At 34.1% G+C, this 23320-nt stretch overlaps 3 protein-coding genes across 7 annotated transcripts; 2 read left to right on the forward strand and 1 right to left on the reverse strand.

Annotated features, from left to right (window-relative positions):
- The first annotated feature begins 2348 nt into the window (after positions 1-2348).
- LOC104115061 (serine/arginine-rich splicing factor RS2Z32-like) lies at positions 2349-5905 on the forward strand. Of its 2 annotated transcripts, none has more exons than XM_070202068.1 (7): positions 2349-2473; positions 2743-2854; positions 3866-3905; positions 4041-4136; positions 4628-4824; positions 4922-5005; positions 5338-5905. In XM_070202068.1, the coding sequence occupies exons 2-7, from the start codon at positions 2748-2750 to the stop codon at positions 5720-5722; spliced, it is 909 nt and encodes a 302-aa protein (XP_070058169.1). In that variant the 5' UTR covers positions 2349-2473; positions 2743-2747; the 3' UTR covers positions 5723-5905. The 2 variants fall into 2 exon arrangements, with proteins under 2 accessions (XP_070058169.1, XP_070058170.1); XM_070202069.1 differs by having other exon boundaries at positions 2412-2473; positions 3634-3905.
- Positions 5906-11241: 5336 nt separating this feature from the next.
- LOC108948314 (uncharacterized) lies at positions 11242-14060 on the reverse strand. Its single transcript, XM_018777288.1, has 2 exons — positions 12729-14060; positions 11242-12635 (listed from the first exon to the last, which is right to left on the reverse strand). Exons 1-2 carry the CDS (start codon positions 12940-12942, stop codon positions 12109-12111), a joined length of 741 nt encoding a protein of 246 aa, XP_018632804.1. The 5' UTR covers positions 12943-14060; the 3' UTR covers positions 11242-12108.
- Positions 14061-16501: 2441 nt separating this feature from the next.
- On the forward strand, positions 16502-22126 carry LOC104115059 (MAR-binding filament-like protein 1). Of its 4 annotated transcripts, none has more exons than XM_009625631.4 (5): positions 16502-16652; positions 18454-18749; positions 18855-20706; positions 20800-21006; positions 21610-22126. In XM_009625631.4, exons 2-5 carry the CDS (start codon positions 18481-18483, stop codon positions 21922-21924), a joined length of 2643 nt encoding a protein of 880 aa, XP_009623926.1. In that variant the 5' UTR covers positions 16502-16652; positions 18454-18480; the 3' UTR covers positions 21925-22126. The 4 variants fall into 4 exon arrangements, with proteins under 4 accessions (XP_009623926.1, XP_009623925.1, XP_009623928.1 ...); XM_009625630.4 differs by lacking the exon at positions 16502-16652 and adding an exon at positions 17327-17683; XM_009625633.4 differs by lacking the exon at positions 16502-16652 and adding an exon at positions 17690-17791.
- The last annotated feature ends 1194 nt before the right edge of the window (positions 22127-23320 follow it).

The raw sequence follows: 23320 nt of genomic DNA on the forward strand, positions 1-23320 counted from the left end.
TATTCAATAACTCAATTACATGGTTTAATAGTATTTGCATAATTTTAAAGTATTTATGCTCGTTAAAATGGAATACACACACAACGCGCGTACCCTAAAACTAGTTTTTAAATAATAGGGCAACAAAAATTTACAAGTTTTTTATATTTACCCATACTATTTTAAAGCATTTTATAAATAGAATTAAATGGTTTCACTTATCCACACTATTTGAAAGCGATTTCAAACTAAAAAAAATTATATTTAAAAGTAATTTTAAAAAGTATAGTTTGTTAATCCTCAAAAGTTAATTTAAGTAATGAGATTTGTTCCTACCGGAGACTATCTCTTATATACTTAATTGATGTAAAAATATAATCTAGGGGTTATACAGTACCCTTCCCAGACCTCACTTGTGGGATTATACTGGATTTTTTATTTTATTTTGTTGTTGTTATCTATTCTTCCATGATAAGTTTTCAACTGTCAATAAATTGTCTTAAATATTACTTGTTATAATTTTTATATTGTTTCATTATGAAAATTAACATTGATAATTCTGTAAAAAAATAAAAACATTTCTCCCATCTCCTTAAATTGAGGGGGAAAAAATTAAAATTCGCATAATTTATATAGACTTCTATCAAATATTTATTATTTTATCACCAGTTAACATAATTTTAAATGAGTTATAATGAAATATAATTTGAACTGCTATATTGAATTCCTACAGTTTATATCATGTAAAATATAATAATAAAAAGGCAATCTATATCATATTAATATTTGTTTTAGTGCCTATTGTTCTCTTTGTTTGAAGTAGTAAATTGCCTCATTAGGAATGCAAATCACCTTGAAAATTCTCTTGGCTTATTGAACTAAAAATAATTCTTAATTTTGATGTATACAAGATATGAAGTAAAATCATACCTCTTTTCATCTTTTATCGTATTATAAAGAATGACATTTTTTTCATCAAGTAGTTATTTGGTCCCACTGTTAAGACACTTGCAAGACAAGTTTGGATGTATTCCAGATTAGTTTATAGAAGATAGATTGGTATTCTTTTTATTCTATAAAATTATATTAATATAGATGACACTTGCAACTTTTTAATGTATTCTTTTTTAAAATATATATTCAAATACATTGGGGAAATAATATCATTGATATCAAATTTTCAATTTGATGTTTGTGTTTGACACTAATCGGAGATTAAAATGAGTATTATAGCACACAATCGTTTTATGCTAATTGAAGCAACTTAAACAAGTTATAATTTGTAGCTTAATTTTATGTAAATTATTAAAATAAATTAATTGTAAATTGTGATCCCAATATCATTCTCTATCCATGATTAAAGGGATATAATAATGATAATTTTTTATCAAAAAATTAACTAAGCACCGGCAAATAACATTTTTAAAATGAGAATATTATATAAATGTCTCAAATAAGTTCAAACTTACCAACCTCTAGCCATTAATCATAGACTTATCAACACTAGTCAAGCTCATATAAAAATTAAAAATTTAAATAAATAAGGTTCTTTCTCTCCAAAAATCACATGCAAAGATCACCTTCCATATTTTTAAGCGTGATCAACAACATTAGATGCAAGACGAAAAGAAATAAGGTTCTTTCTAAGTAAAAGGGGACGTTTTTCAATGAGTATGGTTGAAATTCATTGAAAGCATATAGATGAGTCAATATACGATTTTTAGGAAGATTGAAGATGATTTGGATTGATTTGGTATAAAAAATCATAGTTAAAATCGAATTCAATTTTTTCTCCGACACATATATCACATATACAAAAATATATGGATATACATGTGATATACCTTTTATACAAATATGATACATATGTGATACACAAATGATGCACAATACGATACACATCTCATTGTTATCAAGTTTTATCTTCTATTTCAGATTTTTCAATTCAAACCATATCAAAACTCTACCAAATCATCCCAAAATTGAGATTCAAACTCCTTAAAATGTACTCAGTCTAATCTAATAACAACCACTCAAAAGAAAACAGAAATTTAACACTTTTTGGCTACAAATAACTAATTGCTAACATTTGGCTAATACTAATAGGAGTAATATTTATTGAATTTGGCCAATTTTTATAATAAGCTACTTATAAATGCATATAACCGGTAATTTTTCCAAAGAAATTGCAATATTGGGCCCATATACGGGCCTTTCCTCATCTAGTAATAAGTGTATAATCTTTGTATACCGATTAAAAAAAATAAATAATGAATTAAGCCGGCTATTTCTGCAAAGATCCCAAATGAGAATGTACCACATTAGCTCAATGGGCTTGAAGTGAGAAGCCCGCTCTACGAAACAACAAACCCATTAGCTGCTGAGGCCCAGACACTGAACTATAAATGTCAGAGAGAGAATATGCTCCCTTCCTCTCTTCGATCGAATCGGATCTAGGGTTCTTGCAAAATTTTGTGCCTTCTTCGACCTTCAGGTAAGCAAATTGCGCTTTTCAATCTATTTTCTCACACACATTCATATAAAACATTCACTTATAAATGGACAGACGAAATGCGTATGCGTAATTCATTTAGGAATTGCTTTTTTAATCGACAAATTTGTTGAAGAGGTGTTTTTCTTGTTTTTAGCTTTGTTTGATGTTTTAATTGAGTTTCCATTTGTGTCAATTCATTTGAAAGCAATGGAGCTAATTATACTGATAAGTAAAAAAGTAATGGAGCTGATTAGATTGTTTTGTTGCAGAGAAGATGCCGCGGTATGATGATAGGTATGGTGGTACACGCCTCTATGTTGGACATTTGTCTTCCAGAACGCGATCTCGAGACTTGGAGGAGGTCTTTAGCAGATACGGGAGGTAAATTTTTAACCATTCGTAAGTTTCGGTTAATGATTGAACACATGCGATCGTAAATTAATTTTGAGTAGTTGTAAATTGAGGTTCAATAGGACCAAGACTAAACTTTTAGTGATTTATTTAGTAGTGGAATGAAATGGGCAGTAGAATGGATATTAAGGATTCTATAGCTGACTAGTTGATTAGTTGAGTGATGTACATATTGATTATCTTATTGTGATCACTTTTAAGATATGATGTTGCTTTTTTAGTAGTTCAGAGATCCCCGTTCTAGGAAGTAAGGTGGTCTTTTTGTTGTTTTTTTTTTTTGGGTGGGTGGGTGGGTGGGGGACAGTGTTGTCAAAGGCGCGCACTTAAGCCCTGAAGCAAGGCACAAAACCTGTTGAGCGCTTTGCTTCGCTTAACAAGACATACTTTTCCTTGCCAATGAGCGTAATCCTAAAGAGGCGACACTAAACAATTGATATTTCACTTAATCCTAACTTTTTCTCCATATCTTTGTCCACATATTTGTTATTTATGCTTATAAGCAACACATATATGTTTTTATTTTTTCTCCAGTTGTGCCTTTCTTCATTAAAGCCCACGCTTTATTTGCGCTTTGTTTACAGCCCCAACGGACCTTAGAGTTTTTTGCGCTTTTCGCCTTGGTAATACTGGGGGAGTGGGACACCCAAGTCGTTAAAATGGCTGTTCTTTGTTTTTTGAATTTGTACAAAATGTGTGAGAGCAACATCCCTCGTGTCGTAGTGTTTTTAACTCGAATGATGTTTATGAAGGTTTCTATGTTTTTGCCCATCCTGGAGGTTTGTGGTGGGAGGTTGCCTTGGTGGAATTGGTTCCCATTCTTGCGGAGTGTGGCGATTCTTTCTATAATGTTATTGCGTGTTTTTTTGATGGAAATGGCACAATCCCAAAGTGGTGTTTAGTTCATCTTTGAGGGGCGAAGTAATCAACCCTTCGGTTCTTATGACTTGATGGCCTTACTCTTTCTGGAACCCATTTACGCAGAGTACGTGATGTGGATATGAAGCGTGACTATGCTTTTGTGGTACGTCTTTCTTATTTTTTTTCTTCCCTTTTCTGTTAATGATATTTCTTAAGGTTGCACCGGGATTACCTAATCCTTGTCTCATATATTTGAGATATAAGCTTCTGTCTGCTTTTCATATACTGCTAAATCTAGGAATTTAGTGATCCTCGAGATGCTGATGATGCAAGATATGGCCTAAATGGACGGGACGTTGATGGAAGCCGTATTACTGTGGAATTCGCAAAAGGGGTGAGTTTACACAGACTGCATTTGCTATATGTTCCTAAATGTTATATGCTTTAGTTGTAGTATCTTTATGTTGTTATTCGTACAACACTAGAAATTTACATTCACATGACATTTGCATTTTGAATATTAGTAAAAAAGATACATGAAAACACTGTCAGGCTGTATGGCCAATGAGTAGGAAAATATCATGGAGCTGGTTGGACATAATTATTTTTGGGAACATGCTTTTGGAAGATTTGGAGATAATGTTTCAATTCTCGATATAGCTTTATTTACCTTTGGCATGTCGCCCGGGGGTGGGGGGAGGAGGATCTTGGTTTGTCGCTATCCCTTTCAGTAATTAAGTTGCTTTCAAGGATCTGGTTTTCTTGGTATTTTTCAAGGTATGCCTTGATCATGTGATTTCATTATTTTTCTCCTTGATCTATCTGTTGTTTTCAGATTGTTTAAAACAAGACGTCTTTTTTTATTAAAATTTATTTGCATTGCAGGTACCTCGTGGTCCAGGTGGATCTCGAGAGTTTGGCGGCAGAGGTCCTCCTCCAGGTACAGGTCGTTGCTTTAATTGTGGACTTGATGGCCATTGGGCTCGAGATTGTAAGGCTGGGGACTGGAAGAACAAGTGTTACCGCTGTGGGGAGCGAGGTCATATAGAAAGAAACTGTCAGAATAGCCCCAAGAAATTGAAGTATTTTCCTAGTTGCCATCTTATTTCACGCTGTGTATTCTTTGATGTTCTAGTTTGTTTTAATGGTCAAGTTTTTTATTTGTTTTTTAATAAACAGACGTGGACGAAGTTATTCCCGCTCACCGTCTCCTCGTCGTGGCAGAAGTCGCAGCCGCAGTTACAGCAGAGGTCGTAGCTACAGGTCTCTCGATTTGTTCTTCCTCCTTTTGGAATGTGCCCCGTTTCACTTCGTTGATGGCTTTGGCCTTATGTTTTGAGATACTGAATTGGCATTGTCACTCATGGTTGAAATAATACCATCGGAAAAGTAATTGCATTTGTCATTTCATGATGTATCGTGTGGATAATATGTGAAAGCTTACATTGATAAACCAAGAAATTGTTACTGTTGTGCCATCACTACTAACACATTCTGGTTATCTCATCTGGCTTTTATGATATTGAAACATCTTTACCATCACCTATCTAAATAAATAAATAAAGTATTAACAGATGTGTTTGATTTCTTCGCAGCCGATCCAGGTCTCCTGTGAAGAGGGACTCCAGGTCTCCTGTGAAGAGGGACCGAAGCATTGAGCATGAAGAGAGAAGATCAAGTAGTCCTCACCCTCGAAGATCATCACCACCTCAATCAAAAGGAAGGAAATACAGCCCTTCACCTGATGAAAGAAGTCCACAAGAGAGAGGTACGCCGTCCCCTAGGGGTGATAGGGCAGCCAATGGTTCTGAGTATAGCAGGAGCCCTACAGACGATGCTGGAATAGACGAACGCAGAAATTTGAGCCCTATTGAAGAAAATGGCCGCAGTTGCAGCAATAGCCCCATCCATAGGGAGAACGGGAGCCCAATGGGTGATGATGAAAATCATGGTTCTCAAAGGGGCAGCGAGTCACCTTAAAAGGTGCAACATATGATACAGTCAGCTTGGCAAGTGTGTGTTAATGTTAATCACAAGTAATTATTGTCCTTGCCTTTTAATTTTTAAAGTATTTCTCCTTCTATTTGAAAACATGTAATTGAATTATTTGGAATGACCTGAATTTGAAACTGTCTTGCACATGGCATGCTCTTTCTTCGAGAACGCTGTAAGCGGCTTGTTACTTTCTTCAGCTTGAATTCGGTTAGGTGTGGGACACTGGTTGGAAGTGCTTTAACTATGAACACTGGTTATATCACTTCTTAAATACTGTATTATAGCATGCACCATTTGTGAAGTTGAAGTACAGCAGTTGGTGCAAATTTGAGATTCATCTGGCAAATCGATTGGAAATATGGTGAGACGCATATGAATACCGTTCTGCTATTTGTGTTGCCCGTCTCTTTGTATCTTATGACCTGTTGTTGGAAGTGGCAGATATCATGCTTATGACCGTCTGTTAACAAAATGTTAACCATTCCATGGAGTAGTAAATTTGTTTTAACTACTGTATAGACATTGTGTGAATAGCGAAAAGCTCTGAGAGCAGTTCTATGCATTAAGAAGTTGGTGTATTATTGTCCATTATTTCTGGTTATGGACGGTCCAATTGATAACATAGAATTGTGAAGCATAAGCCTTGAATAGAAGCTTGTTGTAGGGCAAGGGTTAGCTACCCTTGCCGCTACACTAAAAGCTTCACTTATATTAAGAGTCCGTTTGGCCAAGTTGTCAAAAACTGCTTATTTTGAAAAGTACTTTTTTCCAGAAGGGCTTTATCCAAAAATACTTTTGAAAAATAATAATTTGTGTTTGGCTAATTCATTTAAGAAGTACTTTTTGTAACATTTGGTAAACAAATTGTGTTTGACCGATCTTTCTAAAAAGTATTTTTGAGTATCAAATTACCAAAAAAGATAGTATCAAGGTCTTATAATTATTTTAAAGAGAAAAATGAACATAAATATTTATCGTAAAAGATTTTTATTATTTTTTATTTTATTTTATTAAAATATACAATATAAAGTAAACATACATATTAAAGATTTAAATCAATATAACATATATAATTATACCAAAGCATATAATATTATCTAGTATAATTACTTATTATTACATGATGATTTGATTAATCAAAATACATCATTCAGTATGAATTAGAAGTCTATTCCACAAATTACTATGTATTGATAATCAACCATGAAATAATAAGCAAAGTCACTCACACATGATAACAGTTCTCAATAATTTCATCTTTAATTCTATCACACAACGCCTCTATATTAGTAGAAGACCTACCTTGCATTTCTAAAGGAATACCAGAAGGCCAATCTCCTTCCTCAATTCTAAAGTAATGTCTTCATTAGCATAATAGTTGAATTCCTTATCGGTAGAAGAATTTCGCCGGATAAAATTTTGTATAACTAACTATGGTAGCTGTAACAAGATAATTCTCAGTGTCAAACTTGAAATATGGCATTGCGCAAAAAATAGAAATAATTGTAAATATATATAAAAAATATTATTTTCGTAAAAAAATAATAGTTAAGTATGTTTAATTCAAATTCAAAAAGAGTAACTAATTATTAACAACACATAATGCATAATTTAATTTTTTTAAAATTTAAATTTAAAAAGAAACTAATTATTACCTAACATAACTAACTTTATCCTGAATTGCCAAGTGGCCTATTGCGAGGCTTCCATTTGACTTAGTGTAGAGGCCTTTTCTTCTTCTTTTAATAATATATAGATTATGCGAATATTATGCGATACAATTATAAATTTATTACCTATTTGTAGGAATTTTTCACATATTAGATTTGATAACAATTTTAAAGATCGGGGAATTAATAGCCTATAAGAGAAGAAATTATAAATAATTATTTGTAAGAACATAATTGATAATCCAAAGAACGTAGATAATTTGCTTTAGTGTGAGAAAAGATAAAGATAATTTGGAAAGTTACAAGATATTACATAAAGAAAAAATAAAAAAATAAAAAAAAGTCAATAAAAATTTTGGAAAGTTACAATATGATTCATGTATATGATATCTTTAAATTTAAAAGAATGGAAAAACTAGAAAAAAATTAAATCAATAAAAAATAATTTAGAAAATATAAATTTATAGTGAGGATAGTTTTGTCTTGAATAAATTTATTTTCTGTTTCTGCTTCTGCTGCTGGCTAAAAGTACTTCTCCGTCTTGGCCAAACAATTTAATTTTCTAAAAAAGTACTTTTTTGAGGGAAAAAAAGTACTTTTGACCTCCGAGAAGCTTGGCCAAACATACTCTAAAGAGATTTACAACTATTAATTTACTAAAAATAGTTTTTATCCTATTTGCACAATATAATTCTTGGAATTGATACGTTCTAACTCCCTTTGGATAATTTAGAGATCCCCTGCCCGCTATTCCCTTGCTTAGCAGGCAAAATATACGGATGGTTTGTTAAGATTGCCATGAGAATCCTACTGCATCGGCCAAATCCATGTATGTTTAAAAATTAAAACAAGTTAACCTCAGCCATTTCTTGCAGTGTATGTCATTAAAAGTGATAAGAATGGACCTTGTGCCTAAGTTAATTCCAAAAGTTAGCTCAAAGATTAAGGATTGCCCAAGCTATAAAAAGAGTCTAAGGAACTCATATATTTCCGATGTGGGATTCCATCACCTCCCGCGATGCCCATATCTGTCAACTGGAGCGTGAACAATCTATCCGGGAGCCCAACTTCGGGGGCCTGGCTCTGATAGCCGAACGGGTCTAGCTAAACTCAAAAAGCTAGCTCAAAGGATGAGGATTCCCGAGCCATATAACTAATCACCGAAGGAAACACTAGTACTGAACCAAGAGAAGGCAAACCTTAGAGTTGGTTCTTTTTTGTATTCATTAGTTCTTTGATTGTGTACCTGAGAATTTTTGGGTGATGCTGCTTTGAATATGGCATTGATGAAAAGGCAAAGCAGAAGCTCTTCTGTGCTAGAGGATCATTATCCTTAGGGTAATCATCTTCGAAGCAAAGTCTACATTCTCGTCAAGTCAAGCCCGGGGCCAGCTCTAACAGTGTATGGGGGTAAGGCAAATGCCTTAGGGCATCTCCAACCTTTATCCCTATTTTGATTTCACTATTTCGGGGACAACTTACTCCGACCATTTCCCATTTTTTTTCCTCCAAAAGAGAATATTCTTTTTTATATTCTTCTCTCTCTTCTATATTATATTATTATCTTTCATTTCAATTTTATTTTATAATTTCCATTAAACAAGTTCCATCTTTTATTTTCATTAATTTGTAATTTCCATTAAAACAATTCCATAAAATTTTAAATAATATAATTTGTAAGCAATTATTATAGATTAACTAATAATTCAAATAAAAGTGAAATCATTGCGATACAAGATTAATTAAATAAATATTACATAACGATAAAATTCATTCGAAATACTACATAAATATTCAACTTCAAACTCTAGTATTCTCCCATAAATAATCTATTAATGCATTACGAAGTGCAAAATGAGCATCTTTGTCCTTAATTCTTCTATGTCGAGTTAAAAATTCTTGAAATCGTTGATTTTCATCTACTGCCATTTTTACTGTTGGAGGTGGACCTTCCAAATCATCTTGAATTGGTGCATTAAGATCACGCTCATTCTCGATTATCATGTTGTGCAGTGTAATACATGTAGTCGTAGCAACATCAAATATTTTATATTTGCACCTTTCATTTTTTGTGATGGTTATATCGTTTTCATACAATTATAACTCATAATAAAATTAACTACCAATTTTACATAAAAAAATAGATGCACGATAATTAATTTTTTAAAATTATACGTCAAAGTTAAGATGAAAAATTAATTAGGTAAATATATTATATAAACATAATTAAGTATATATAAAAAGATAAATTAAAAGATTAAATAATAAAAATAATAATATTTTAATAGGGAATAATAAATGGGGAGATAAATAGTGTGTCCCCAAATTTGGGGAGACAGTATTCACTCCCAATTTTGGGGACAAAAATGGGGGAGGGTTGGAGTGAGATTTTTTTATTTTTGGGGGACAAGGTTGGAGTTGCTCTTAGGCCCCAATTTTGGGGAGCCCCATTTTTTAGGAATAATATATATTTTATAGGTTTGTAGTTTTTTATTTTATTTTAAATATATATATATATATATATATATATATATTACTTTTTATATAAAAAGAAAGAAAAACTTTTAAATATATTAATAAAGTAAAACTTAAAATAGTAGAAAAATAGTTGTCACTTTGATTTGATTTGACAATTTTACTTTTTACTCTTCTTCCTAAGTAATCCCAATCCAACGTTTCAATTTCATTTCATTCTTCATAGACATATATTCTTCATTCCTCTTTATTCATGCTCATCATCTTAGTTCTTTCTATTAGATTTCTTTCTTTCTCCGAGACTCCAACAAGCCAACAACTAGATATTTTGGAATCAAAGTCTTCAAACTTCTTGAATTCGTCAGTCATTGGGTAATATCATTCTAACTTTCTCTAGTATAATTTTTATTTGTTATTTATTATTTTATTAATTTTACTCTGTACATGTTGTTTATTTTTTTTAAAATATAAATATGTCAACAAGAAAATATGCATCCGGTTATTCAAAATCATCTTGGCACCAATAGCTAGATTCTAGAAGAATAGATTTTAAATAAAAATATATATTATAACATTCCTATAAATATTTAGGCCCCATATTAAACTTTCGCCTTAGATCCCATGTGCGCTTGAGCCGCCCCTGAGTTAAGGTGAGGTCTGCAATGACTAAATCTAAAGTTTTTTTTTGGTTCATCTTTCCTTTTTTCCTGCAGGTTTATATACGTGTTAGGTACGGTCAAAATATACTTTTGTTACTTTTTTTGATGTATTGTGAAGGTTTTTAGTATAAAGTATTTATACCATGCAAAAGCCGTTCGATACAGATAAGATGCATAATAGATGTCAATCAGCGGCGAAGTTACACTCCGGCAAGGGTGGTCTAGTCGGAAAATTATACTGCATATGTATGTAACTAAAATATTAGGTTTTAGAGGTATATAATATATATTGAACATTCTTTATCAATATTTTTTTAATTCTTTCAAGTTTGAACACCATTAAGAAAATTACTGACTTCGCCACTAATGTCAATCACTGAAAATTCCTACATGAAAAAGCACCAAAAGCACAATAGTCTAATATTTGAGAAATCATGAGTAAAACAAAAAAGAGAACAACATCCATCAAGTGATATTTGGACCAAATAGAAAAGAAGGCGGCTACAATTGGGATTAGTCATCAAATTGAGAGAGGTTTTTATGTTATGGTTTAATAGTCAACAAAGTGAGTGAAAATTCTAACAAATTAGAGTTCAAATACCTACTAGCAAAAAAGAAATCACGTCTTCTTTTCATCTGCTTAAATTTTGGTGGACATAGTTACCTAATATCAATACTAGTGGGGCTAATGAGAAATAGCTGTAACAACTTCAAAATACAGATTATATTGATGGTAGTATCTAACGATTACAACTCAACGAAGTAGAATAACAGTAATGGAAATACAAAATGCTGAAGTTAAGATAAAATAGAACCAAAGAAAGGGATGCTAGACTCAGAATTGGGGAGGAAAGGATTCAAACATATTTCTCAACAGTATTCGCATGCCCTGCATATCCCCTAGATCCCAAATATAACTCCCCGATATTCTATTCGGTTGTTTAATCCTTGGGCTTTCTCTTAAATTAGGTCCTGACCTAATAGTCCTAACTGGATCAGTCTTGTTCACAATAATACTCCCCTCCTCAAAAAGAACCTTGTCCTCAAGGTTCGAGTTAGGAACACTACTAGCAACACGTCCCGCACCAAATGTTGGCCCGATGTAAGCGAGCATTGAGCCTCCAGTAGGAATGGAGTGCATATACAAGTCTTTCAAACAACAAGAGAAAATATCCATTGCGCATAGAAAGGTGATTGTTGCAGATTCTGCCATTACAAACAAGAGCCTATCTTTTGAGATGCTTGGTTCTCAGTCTATACTCTTAGTACTGTCATGATAAGAAAGTAGATGGCTAACAAGTGATTTTGTCAAGAAGCCAAAGACCAGTGTACTAATGAGCATAACAATAGTTGTAAGGGTATATAGAAAAAGAGCCTTATCTTGATAAAGAGCCTGCAACATACAAATAATTTCCATTGCCGAGAATATTGCTCCAATATCTGCTACCAACACAGATTCAAAATATTGTAACACCCCAACATCACCTATAGTAACAATATAAGTATACCAACTTTTTCTTCCAACAAACAAATGAATGATAAGTCCACGTAAACAAATCATGGGGGACTAGTTGTTGGCATACACGACTTTAACTAAATGCTCATCACCATTTCTTTCTACTATTTCCACAGGCCCACGAACACTAGTTTGAATCTCGTCAAATTGCGCACCATAGTTCTGGAACCCAATAACAGCATCAAGCATTGCAATATGATTCATTCCAACAAGCACCATGTAACAAATCTCAGTTTCGCAATCAAGAGCAGTACTAAAATCATGTTGTGAAACTATTGACCATGTGAAGTTCTCCACCAAAACTTTATGTTTAACATCCAAATATTCATCTAAGACTATTGTATATTCTTCCCCTGCAATTGAAGGACATGTGGATGCACTATAGTCATAGACAACATACAACCCATTGGACAATGTGTGATTACCTACAATTATAAAATAAGACCACAAAGGTTCAACTAGAACCAATACCAAGTCATTTTCCGTTGAGTGCAGGCTAAAACAAGAAAGCATTAAAGCTTCAACTTGAGAAGCATCACTGTCACTTTTAAATGCCTTCATTAATATGTCCCTAGTCTCTGAATCAGCAATTGGAATGTCAATGATTTCATAGGTCTTGTAGAGAGAGAAAATAAGGGAGGGACGATGAGAAAAATAAATTCCCAAGTTACCCATGTCTTTAGGATCCAATGCACAGGCATCAAGCAATACTTGGCACCCATCTTCATATGTCAAACTCATGCAGTGATAAGAGAACACAAACAATTCCATTTTCTTTCTTTCCTTATTCTGGTTATTCTTTTCTAAGTAATTATCAAAGAGATTAAAAATTGAAGAAGTAGCAATTACCAATGTAAAATCAAATAGAAAAATGGAGAAATACATACACCATTGCTATCCCGGATCCCACACATGAGTCATAGAGTTAGAAACCATATACTTTGAATAGAATCTTAGAGTTAAGGTCTTGGAATTTATCCCTGGTGCCGTGATAATGTGATTTCTAAGAGGGCTCAACTCAATTTCTAGCTCAGTCATAGTTTGGTTGGTAAGAGATTGAAGACTTGGAACCCGAGACTTGATAATATACTCCAAATGTTTCGACAGGATTTTCTTACGATGTTCTGTATCTGTCCTGTGAGCGAGATGCCGTAAGATTGGGCAAAAATGCCCTGGAACCAATTCCTGTTTGATATTTGCAGCTTCCTTGATTAGGCTAGCAGCAGTCAGCTGCTGTTGAACCGCAGGCACTGAGCCTTCGACTAGCACCTTCACATCGCTCCCTTCCTCTGACTTTCCATCCTTGAAGGTAGACTCCATTGGTGTTATAGGGAGTAAGGTAGTTACGTTTGAAAGAGAACTAATGTTGACTACTTGGCCGTTGGTGTTCCCGAAATTTCCTGTGCCAAACAACCAACATCCATGCTATGCTTACGATCGATCTCCTTTTCAAACATTTCATCGAACACCTTGCATGCTTCCGTTTTACCTCTGTAGTCAGATCGCTCCGGCTCGCCAAAGCATAATAAAATAGCCTAAAAAAGACTCTGGTACTCGGACATAGTAGTTGTTTGCCGGAGCTTCGCCAAGCGTCCTTCGACTGATTCTAGTCCCCTTTGACGGAAACGAATTCGCACCTTCGCAATAAAATATTCCCAATCCACCAGTTGCTTGTTCCGGAAGAGCCATCGATACCAGTCTAAAGCTTCTCCATCGAGATAGGACGAGGCGAGAAGTAACTTGTTGTTTTCTGAAATTCCATAGAATGCAAAGTATCGCTCAGCCTGTGGATTTCTCGCCACAGAATCGTCGGAATTCCACCGGAGTGGGCTTACTTGTCACAAGGTTTCCAACTAACTCCTGTAGCAGTGAACGAATTTCAGCCAAATCCTTAGACTATGAATCCTTCGTGACCTTTATTGAATGGCCGATAGTCTGAAATATTTGTTCCTCCGTTGAAAACCTCTGGATCAGTGCCGACCCAGGCGTAAGGTTGCTATATCTTTGGGCGTCGTAATTTTTGGGGCCCCAAAAATATTTTTAATAGGTTATATATTAATTTATTTTTAGAAGAATATTTAGTACTTTAAATGAGAAAATATAAATTTTTATAATAAAAAAATAGGATTAAATTGTTGATCATAAATTTAAAAAAAAATATATTTTTGGGAATCACTCTCTAAACCATAAATTGATAAATGATTCGATTATTAATTCATAACTTAAAGAAGGTTAAAACTTTAATACAGTCCCACAATGTGTATATCTCAAGAAAAATTAAATGGATTAGATAAAATTATTAATAACTTTTCATATGAAAAATTAGAAATACAAAATTTAAATGAAAATATATATGAATTTTTTCTTTTATATAAAAAAAGGTCTCTCATTGAATTTTTGCTTTAGGCTTCCATATTTATTGAGCCGCCCCTGCTCTGGATGAAAGCACCAATGTAACAATTTCAAAATACAGATTATATTTATGGTAGTATCTAACTATTACAACCCAATAAAGTAGAATAACAGTAATAAAAATACAAAATGCAGAAGCTAAGTAATATAAAATAGAACCAAATAAAGGGATGAGAAGCTAAACTTAGAATTGGGGAGGAGAGGACTCAGACATTTTTTTCGACAGTATTTGCATGCCCGGCATATCTCCTGGATCCCAAATATAACTCCCCAATATTCTATTCGGTTGTTTAATCCTTGACCTTTCTTTAAATTAGGTCGTGGCCCAATAGTCCTAACTGGATCAGTCTTGTTCACAACATAGCAAATACTCTGATGGAATAGTAGAATACGCGCAAATGGTCCAAACATCACTTTAAAAAGGCACTTCGATGCATAAGGCATCCCACGTTCATGCAGGGGTCTGGAAAAGGATTGTACCTAAAAGGATATGATGTAGACAACCTAACCTAATGAAAGCATTAGTGACTGCTTCCTCGGCTCGAACCAGTGACCTATAGGCAAAGACAGATTCATGATTTAAACTCTATTGGTTCAACCTTCAAGGTTTTAATGTTGAACTCATTATATTTTTAAAGTTATGAGCTCATATCTACTATTTATTGTAATTTTATTGAATTTATAAGTAAATTTTATTCCGTGTCGAAAATAGAGCCGCACCTACTTATAACACACAAAGACAATTTTATATTTGCTCGGAAAAAGTTGAGAGAGTCTAACGTTGATAACGGATACGATCTTAGTTGGGAAAAAGCAAAAGCTGATTAGTCATTAGATTCAATTATAGAGGAGTGCATCATTATGCGTCACAAAGAATGAACAAACATGATTGCTTATTGCTCTTTCCCATTACCTTAATTATCTTTCTTTATAACCTTTTGAAACTTAATTTCTTGCATGTTTCTTGGAAATGAATATATTTGAGTGTGAACTGCTCTTAGTTTGTTCCTTTATTTATCGAATTTAATTATTATATACTAACATTGTAAATAATTTTCACATTATATGTATATCTTAACTGATTATAGCAGATTACTTAGTCAAATTTCTATGTTACCTAATTAAGATTACTATAAACAATCACATATTATTTTAAGATCTTTATACAAATAGTTAGCCATATTCTTTATTTTTTTTCCTAGATGATATACATAGATTATATACAAATTATATATATGCGTGTGTGAAATTTTACACAACTCTACTTTAACAATGTGTTAGTGTATGCTTATATGAGTATAATATAAGAAAAATTAATTTATTCGCAAATGACAATCCAATTAATGCAATGCACATGTTTTTCTTATACATATTTTCTACGTAATCGTTAATTATGTTATTTATTTACTTTAACTTTTACCTGATAAATATTGTATATGTATAGTCACTCGTAGAAACCCCAAAATTCACCTCTGGTGCACGCCTATTTGTGGAGTTTTCTAATGATTTAGCAGAAAAGGCAATTCCTACCCTACACACACATGTTCAAAATGGTTATTTATTGATAATGGTTTTAATTTTTCAAACAATGTAACTAAGGGATCATTTATTGCATTTATTCAGTGTTTGAATATTATAGGTATTAGCTAATATCAATATAAATCTTATATCAAAATTGTGGTAGTAATTATTATCCCACATTGAATGTGGGATAATAAAATTAGAATTATAATCCTTGAATAACTTTATCGCTAAGTATTATGCTGTATAATATATCTTTCCTAATATATTAGTAGTACTTGGCTATTACAAAAATAAAAGAAAATGAAAAAAAGAAAAGAAAAGAAAGTCCGCTCCTGAGGCCCACTGCCATAAGCCCATCCAACTAAAAAAAGGAAGAAAATGAAACGTTACCTTTTTTCCGGCCCCCGCTTTCTCCGCCACATTGAAATTTTAAATCTTTTTCATTTGGACATATTTACCCCTTTCATCCAATCTAATTCCCTTTAAATCCCTTATTATTAGTCCAAATAAACAGTACCTGCATTTTGCCCTCATCATCATATACATACATACACAAAAATTTCATACTCAAAAAATCTCTATTGAATTATTCTTTGATTCTTCCAAGTTAGATTCTCACACCCTTTTGCCGGCTCTTACCCTGTCAACTTTTTGATTCAGTAATCTCTTTTTCTTTCATTTTCCTTTTTTTAAGTTTGTATTTTTTCAGCACATGCGGATCTTGATTTAAATTGAGTGGATATACATTCTTTTGTGTGTGTGTGTGTGTGTGTGTGTGTGTGTGTTTGTGTTCTGACAATTTTATATATATATTCTGAACTTGAGGCTCTAGCTGGAGCCGTCTCTGCTTCAAGTTTTTACATTTATGCAATTCTCTTAATTACATGTAGGTATATCTGTTCTTTGTATCCTGCAAGTGTTTCCTTGTGATTTTGTGGAGAAAGTAGTTAAGAAAGTTAATTAGAATTAAATTTGGATTTAACCCTCCAGGTGGGATTTTCCTTTTAGTTTTAAAAAAAAATTACTTGCCATAAATGATTGTAGACTAATTATTTGTTTTTTTTTTCCAGAAGGATTTGGAGTAACTTTTGGTAACTTTATGAAGCTCTTTGAATTGTTCTTGTGCTGTTTGTTTGTGGGTATTTTTTTATATATTCGTCTCTAACAGTAACTTCAATGCTAAAAAAAGAAGGTGATTTTGACAAGTTAAGACACTTAGCTTCTTGTCTTAAGGTTTATTGAAAAGGGTTTATTCATCTTTTCTGTTTTTTATGTTATTTTTTTTAAATTTTCTTTCAATTAGATGTGATAATTTATGTTTTGTTCTTGGTTGTCTTTGATTTAATACTTGATTTAGTATTCTGATGTAATAATTGATAAATTTGTGAAGGTTTTTTCTTTTTCTTGTATTATCAGTATATAGTTAATAGTCCCAGGTGGATATGAATAATAAAAGGTGTGTTTCTTGGGTTTAAGAGGAATAGGGGTAGTCTGGTCTTTTAGATTATGATATATTTTTCTTAGATTGACAGAGAGTACTCATTACTGTTTCTGACACTAATGATTTTTTATCAGGAGTAAGAAACAACTTGATTGATTCTTTATGGGGTTCTCATGAAATGTTTCTTCCTTTAATGAAAGGGTTGGTGAAATAAATGCTCCATTTGCTTCTCCCTTGCTAAAACTCATGGTAGTTTCAGTTTTATTTTTATTTTTTATTTTTTATAACGTTGGTGTCAGTGCCAATTTGTGCGCACCTACTAATTCCATTGGATATATGCTACCTCCACCAGCATAGGTATCGGTTAACTCTGCCCTCATGGTAGCTTTTATACCACACAACAAGTAGATGTGATTTACATTTTCTGCTTTGAGTTGTGCCGATTAGTTTTCTTTTAGCCTTCTGAGAGTGTAGGGTCAGATACTCAGGAAAATAAGTTTGTTAGTTCTTGAAAACTAATTGATCAGCTTGTACCTCAGACCTATCAGGTAAAAAATTACTTTTTGGTGGGTTCAATAATGCTTCTTTGTCAGATTGATAGATTCTTTTATGTTGAAGAAGAACCATGTAGAAAGAGAAATCTTTTACTTTGTTTTCAAAGTTTTAGTTAGCTGCAATATTTGCATGAATTGCTGATTGGTGAGTTGTTGTTATGAGTATTTTCTGGTGGTTTTCTTGAAATGCACTTGAGGTATCAGTTTTACAATCGGAAACTGTTCTTTATCGTGATGTGCCTTGGAATTATATGTCGTGTTTTTAAGCGTGAACAAGATTGTTTTGATATAAAGGATTAATGTAGCTGATTGAGGTGTGGTTTATTGATTGATGATTGTGGGTCAAGTTTAGGATAAAATAAGGTTCAGTCCAACGTTATTTCAATATCTCTGTAAACTCTGGATTAATCTTGCAGTATATTCTCAATGTCCTCTGAAATATCATGGACTTGTTTGTTTGTGCAGATTCATGTGCAGTGTCCGTACATAGAGATGAAGAAGTTCTTCTTTTTCCGAACATCATCTAATGATGTAAACAACATCCCTTCACCACCATCAAAGGACAAATCATCAGACAACATCGACAAATCAAAAAGCAAGAAGGAAGTTTCTTCTCCAAGTCTTAGAAGGAGCGTTTCATTGTCATCTGGATCCTTTTATGACAGTGGGTTAGGACAAAGGAATTTCAGGGATCCGAGCAGATCTCCATGTCACAGTAAGAGAGCTCATCCTAAGAAATCAGGTCGTGATCCATGCCGCCGGTATGTATTTCATTTTCTGTAGCTGATTTTTCACACTTACAGTGATGTTTCAATTTGCATTTGCTTCTCCAAACTAATGACACATATTTTCATTACTTTTGTCAGTGGTCGTACTCGTACTCCTGAGAGGCAGCCCCCAGAGAATTTCTCTCAGGCATGTTATACAGAAAATGGTTATTTCAGAACACAGTATGATCCATCAGAGAGCTCTTCTTATTGCTCCAGTAATGTCTCGAGCAAAGTTTTAGATCGGTATATAGATGGAGAGCAAGAGCAGGAAAAAAGTGCCTCAGCTAACCACTATCCTACGGAAGATCATGTCGAGATTGGATACGCCGGCAGACAGCTGCCGCCAAGAGTTCACTATACTGCTCCTGCTTCGCCACCCGATGCCAGGAAGCAGAGACCAATATCTCAATCTTTCAGAGAAGCAAAAGCATCTAAACTATGTTTTACATCTGGAGAGATGGACGAGATTGGTTTTGAGCATGCGTCTCCGCGAAAACTAGCGAAGAAGGTGGTTGAGAGACTCTCTCAGTCTCGGTCGATGGCAAAAATAAGTTCAGAAGATTTTGATGCTGACGGTCCAATTACTATTGAAGATATCTACTGTGGAAATTTAAGTAGATGTCCAAGTGTATGTTCTGATGGTGTTTCCCGGAAGAGTAGTTCTGCAAATGAGTCTAATGGTAGGATGTATGAAGAGATTCCAGTCCTGTGTGAGAGAAATTATTTGGGGATGGAAGACGATTCAGATTTGGTATTACTGAGAAAACTTAAAGAAGCTGAGGATCGTGCTATGTTGCTCTCGGAAGAGCTTGAAGAGGGAAACTTTCTTCATGGCAGAGGCCTTAGTGTTCCAATGTTGATTCAGACTATTAGAAGCTTGACAGAGGAGAAGGTACAAATGGCTTTTGACGTTTCGAGCATTCTACGGGATCAAGTTGCTGAAAGGGCTTCTTCTAAGGAAGAAGCCGGACTACTAAAGGCAGAATTAGATTCATGGACACGAAGACTGGAGACAGAAAAGAATGAGTTACAATCAGCACTGGAAAAGGAGTTGGATAGAAGATCAAGTGAGTGGTCTCTAAAACTTGAGAAATACCAAGTTGGAGAACATAAACTCCGTGAAAGGGTGAGGGAGATTGCAGAGCAGAATGTTTCTCTACAAAGGGAAGTCTCTTCACTTAATGAGAAGGAGGTTGATAATAGAAGCAAGATATCATTTTCAGAAAAACAACTTGAAGAATTGACTAAAAGAATAGAGGAAGTGTCAAAGGAGAATCAAAATTTACAGCAGCAGCTTTCTCAGTTACAAGAGGAATACCGAGTAGCTCAAGATGATCGAGATTATGTCCGCGAAAACTATGAGGAAAAGGTTAAAGAATGCGAGGACCTGAACAGATCTATTGCTAGATTGCAAAGGACTTGCAATGAACAAGAGAAGACAATCGATGGTCTACGAGGATTTTGTGAGGATGTTGGCAAGAAGAGTCCAGCAAACTATGACAACCAGTTGGAGAAGTTGCAAGTAGAGCAAATAAGATTGGTAGGTGTTGAGCGTGCTCTAAGGAAGGAGGTGGAGTCTTATAGGCTTCAAACTGATTCTCTACGCCATGAAAACATTTGCTTATTGAATCGTTTAAGAGGCAATGGAAAGGAGGGTGGATTCTCAACATTTAAGCTTGATCAGGAATTGTGCAATCGGGTTTGCTGCTTGCAAAATCAGGGGCTCAATTTGCTTAGGGACAGCAGCCAGCTTTGTGGAAAGCTAATGGAGTACACAAAAGCGAATGTCAGACAAAGTGGGGGAATTGATGGTCAATTTTTAATCGAATGCAATGTCAAAATCCAGGGTCTTAACAGGGGAATTGAGACTCTGACTAGCAGTTTGCAGACAGTGTCGTCTGTGATAAATGAGAAGTCCAACCCAGTGCATTCAGATTCTCAGCCATCTGTAAGTTGGTGCTATTATTTTGCAAGCTGCTTATCATGCTCATTTATGTGTTGTTGATTAATCTTGCTACCTCTTTGTTTTGTTTCATTTTAGGAAATGAAGCAATTAGAGCTCAAATCAGAGACTTTGCTGACAACTGTGTTAAGGGAAAAGCTTTATTCCAAAGAGATGGATATAGAGCAACTTCAGGCTGATCTGGCAGCAGCAGTTAGAGGTAAAGACATCCTCAAATGTGAAGTGCAAAATGCGCTGGATACCCTTTCTTGTGCCAAACACAAGATGAAAGATCTCGAGCTTCAGGTAAGCAAGCGTATTAAGATCTTGCAGCAAAGGGAATTTTTTTTTCTGTTTCAGCTTTGGATTGCTTAGGAGCTTTTGTTTGCATGTTACTTTCTCTGCGTAGGCTTTCTATTCTTTGGCTTTTTCTCTTTTAAGGTTCATCTTTGTTCTATCTGAAAATCAGGGTTTTCTTGGTGGAATTGCATACATGAGTTACTGGCATGTGAATATACCCGCTGACTCCATTGTGGTAAATAATGAGAATTAATCTAAGGGAAGTAATGCTCATCACTGGGTTGGGCAGTGTGTAATCAGTTATACCAAACAAGAGCATGACAATCTTTGTGATATCCTTATATCCATTGATCTGATTGTGCTCTGATGTGGTAAAGTACTGTTGCCTGAAGTTCTCTCTTTCATATGAATTAAATAGTTGGACAAGTTCACAAAAAGTAATATACTGTGAATTAACAGTTCAAGATATTTTCTTCTGTTTTAAGCATGTAGAACTGCTTAATGAATTTGTTTGAACTTCTTGGTTATGAGTTTGATGTATATTGCTGAATGAAATGTTGTTCATGATTTTTTTCTCTCTTTTTTATTCTTTATGGTTGATTCTGGCAGATGATAATGAAGGATGATAATATCAATCAGCTCCAAAATGAATTGCAAGAATGTATGAAGGAACTTAGCGTCGTGAAGGGGATACTACCAAAAGTATCTCAGGAGAGAGATGTAATGTGGGAGGAAGTTAAGAACTGCAGTGAGAAGAACATGTTGTTGAACTCTGAGATCAACATGTTGAAAAAGAAGGTAGAGGCTCTCGACGAAGACATTCTTATGAAAGAAGGTGAGATCACAATCTTGAAGGACTCGATGAGCAAACCTTTCGACCTTCTTGCAAGTCATGATTCTAGTAGAGAATTTCTGTTGGAGTGATCGATGGCCAAATAAAGGATTTTGTTCATACTTCTCGTATACTTTCTGGTTTTACTCCTTTTCCCTTTCCTTTTCGTTGCATACTTGTTAAATAGAAAGTTTGCTTCTTTTTCCCCCTTTTGAATCCTCAATTCAATTGTAAACATTTCTTTTACTTGTGAATCTGTGATCAAGACAGTGAACTGTATTTTTTTTTTGTTTACCTTCATTTGGTTTTGTAAAGTATTTGGCTGCCTTTTTCTGGAATAATAGTTGGCAAAGGACCATAGGAAAATTAGATTGCTTTAACCTCTTGCTGTTAAAATTCCAAAGTCCCATTTCCATGGATAAGCCGAGGGTTTATCGAAAACAATCTCTCTACCTTCACAAGGTAGGGATACTACCCTCCCCAAACTCCCCTTGTGGAAATACATTGGGTACATTGTTGTTGTCATCTCCACGGAGAATAAGTAAATAAGGAGGTAAATAAATAATGGAAAGAAACTGTGAAATGCTGATTTGCAACTTTACTCATTATTTTGTTAGAGGTCAATGTTTCAGAGATCCATATAAAGTCTTATGATGCAAAAGATATATTTATTGTTTTTTTCAATCATAGACAGTGGACAATACATGGGATCAACCTGATTAATTATTAAGAAATCCAATAAGAAAAAACTAAAATCATTAAAAGAACTGATAAGCTCCATCAATTTAGGAAATTCACGTGATCTACAAATTATCTTCAAAATTTTGCATTAGTATTTATGACTATATTTTCAGTCTTCCATTAAATACCAGCTCGTTGAGATTTTTTTGACAAATATTTATCAGGTACCAAACATTTCCATTAAATATTTAAAGTATTGATGTGTATTTCTTTTGGTCATGGGGATTGCATATATATTAACAATAATTACACTGCCGAGTACTGATTGTTAGGGGAATACGGTAACCCCTCTGTGTCGGACAAATTCTGTTCCAAATTGTCAATATTACAAGCCAAAATACTTCTAGTTACTTCAGTTCCTAGGATGCGGAAAATAATTCATTTGCAAATACCCGAGGAACTCACATCGTTGTTATTCTTCCCAAAAAGTTGGTTTTTGCTCCTTGCTTTGCCAACACATCCGCCACCCTATTCTGCTCCCTGTAGTTGTGCTTCACTACTACTCTGGTCATCCTTTGGATCAACAATCTGCATTCACAAATAATAGAATCATAAGTGTTACTCCCTATGATTAACATTCTTATTACCTCTGATGAGTCTGTGGCTACTTTCAGTGGGGTTAGGCCATTCTGCTATGCAATTTTAAGTCCCCTTAGCAATGCAGTCAGTTCCGCGAGGGTGTTGGTAGTGTGTGGCATGTTTTCCAAATAACCAAAGATTCAGTCTCCACTGGATGTCCTAAAGACC

This window comes from Nicotiana tomentosiformis, chromosome 5, assembly GCF_000390325.3.
Source record: "Nicotiana tomentosiformis chromosome 5, ASM39032v3, whole genome shotgun sequence".
Taxonomy (NCBI): Eukaryota; Viridiplantae; Streptophyta; class Magnoliopsida; order Solanales; family Solanaceae; genus Nicotiana; species Nicotiana tomentosiformis.

Excerpts from the sequence above, each read along its gene's own strand:
- LOC104115061 (XM_070202068.1), top strand. The coding sequence starts at position 2,748 with ATGCCGCGGTATGATGATAGGTATGGTGGTACACGCCTCTATGTTGGA. Across the intron at positions 2,855-3,865 it reads GTCTTTAGCAGATACGGGAG|AGTACGTGATGTGGATATGA; the intron begins GTAAATTTTTAA and ends CCATTTACGCAG. Across the intron at positions 5,006-5,337 it reads AGCAGAGGTCGTAGCTACAG|CCGATCCAGGTCTCCTGTGA; the intron begins GTCTCTCGATTT and ends ATTTCTTCGCAG.
- LOC108948314 (XM_018777288.1), bottom strand. The coding sequence starts at position 12,942 with ATGTATTTCTCCATTTTTCTATTTGATTTTACATTGGTAATTGCTACT. Across the intron at positions 12,636-12,728 it reads ATTGGATCCTAAAGACATGG|AGACTAGGGACATATTAATG; the intron begins GTAACTTGGGAA and ends TTGCTGATTCAG.
- LOC104115059 (XM_009625630.4), top strand. Across the intron at positions 20,707-20,799 it reads ATTCAGATTCTCAGCCATCT|GAAATGAAGCAATTAGAGCT; the intron begins GTAAGTTGGTGC and ends GTTTCATTTTAG. Across the intron at positions 21,007-21,609 it reads TGAAAGATCTCGAGCTTCAG|ATGATAATGAAGGATGATAA; the intron begins GTAAGCAAGCGT and ends TGATTCTGGCAG.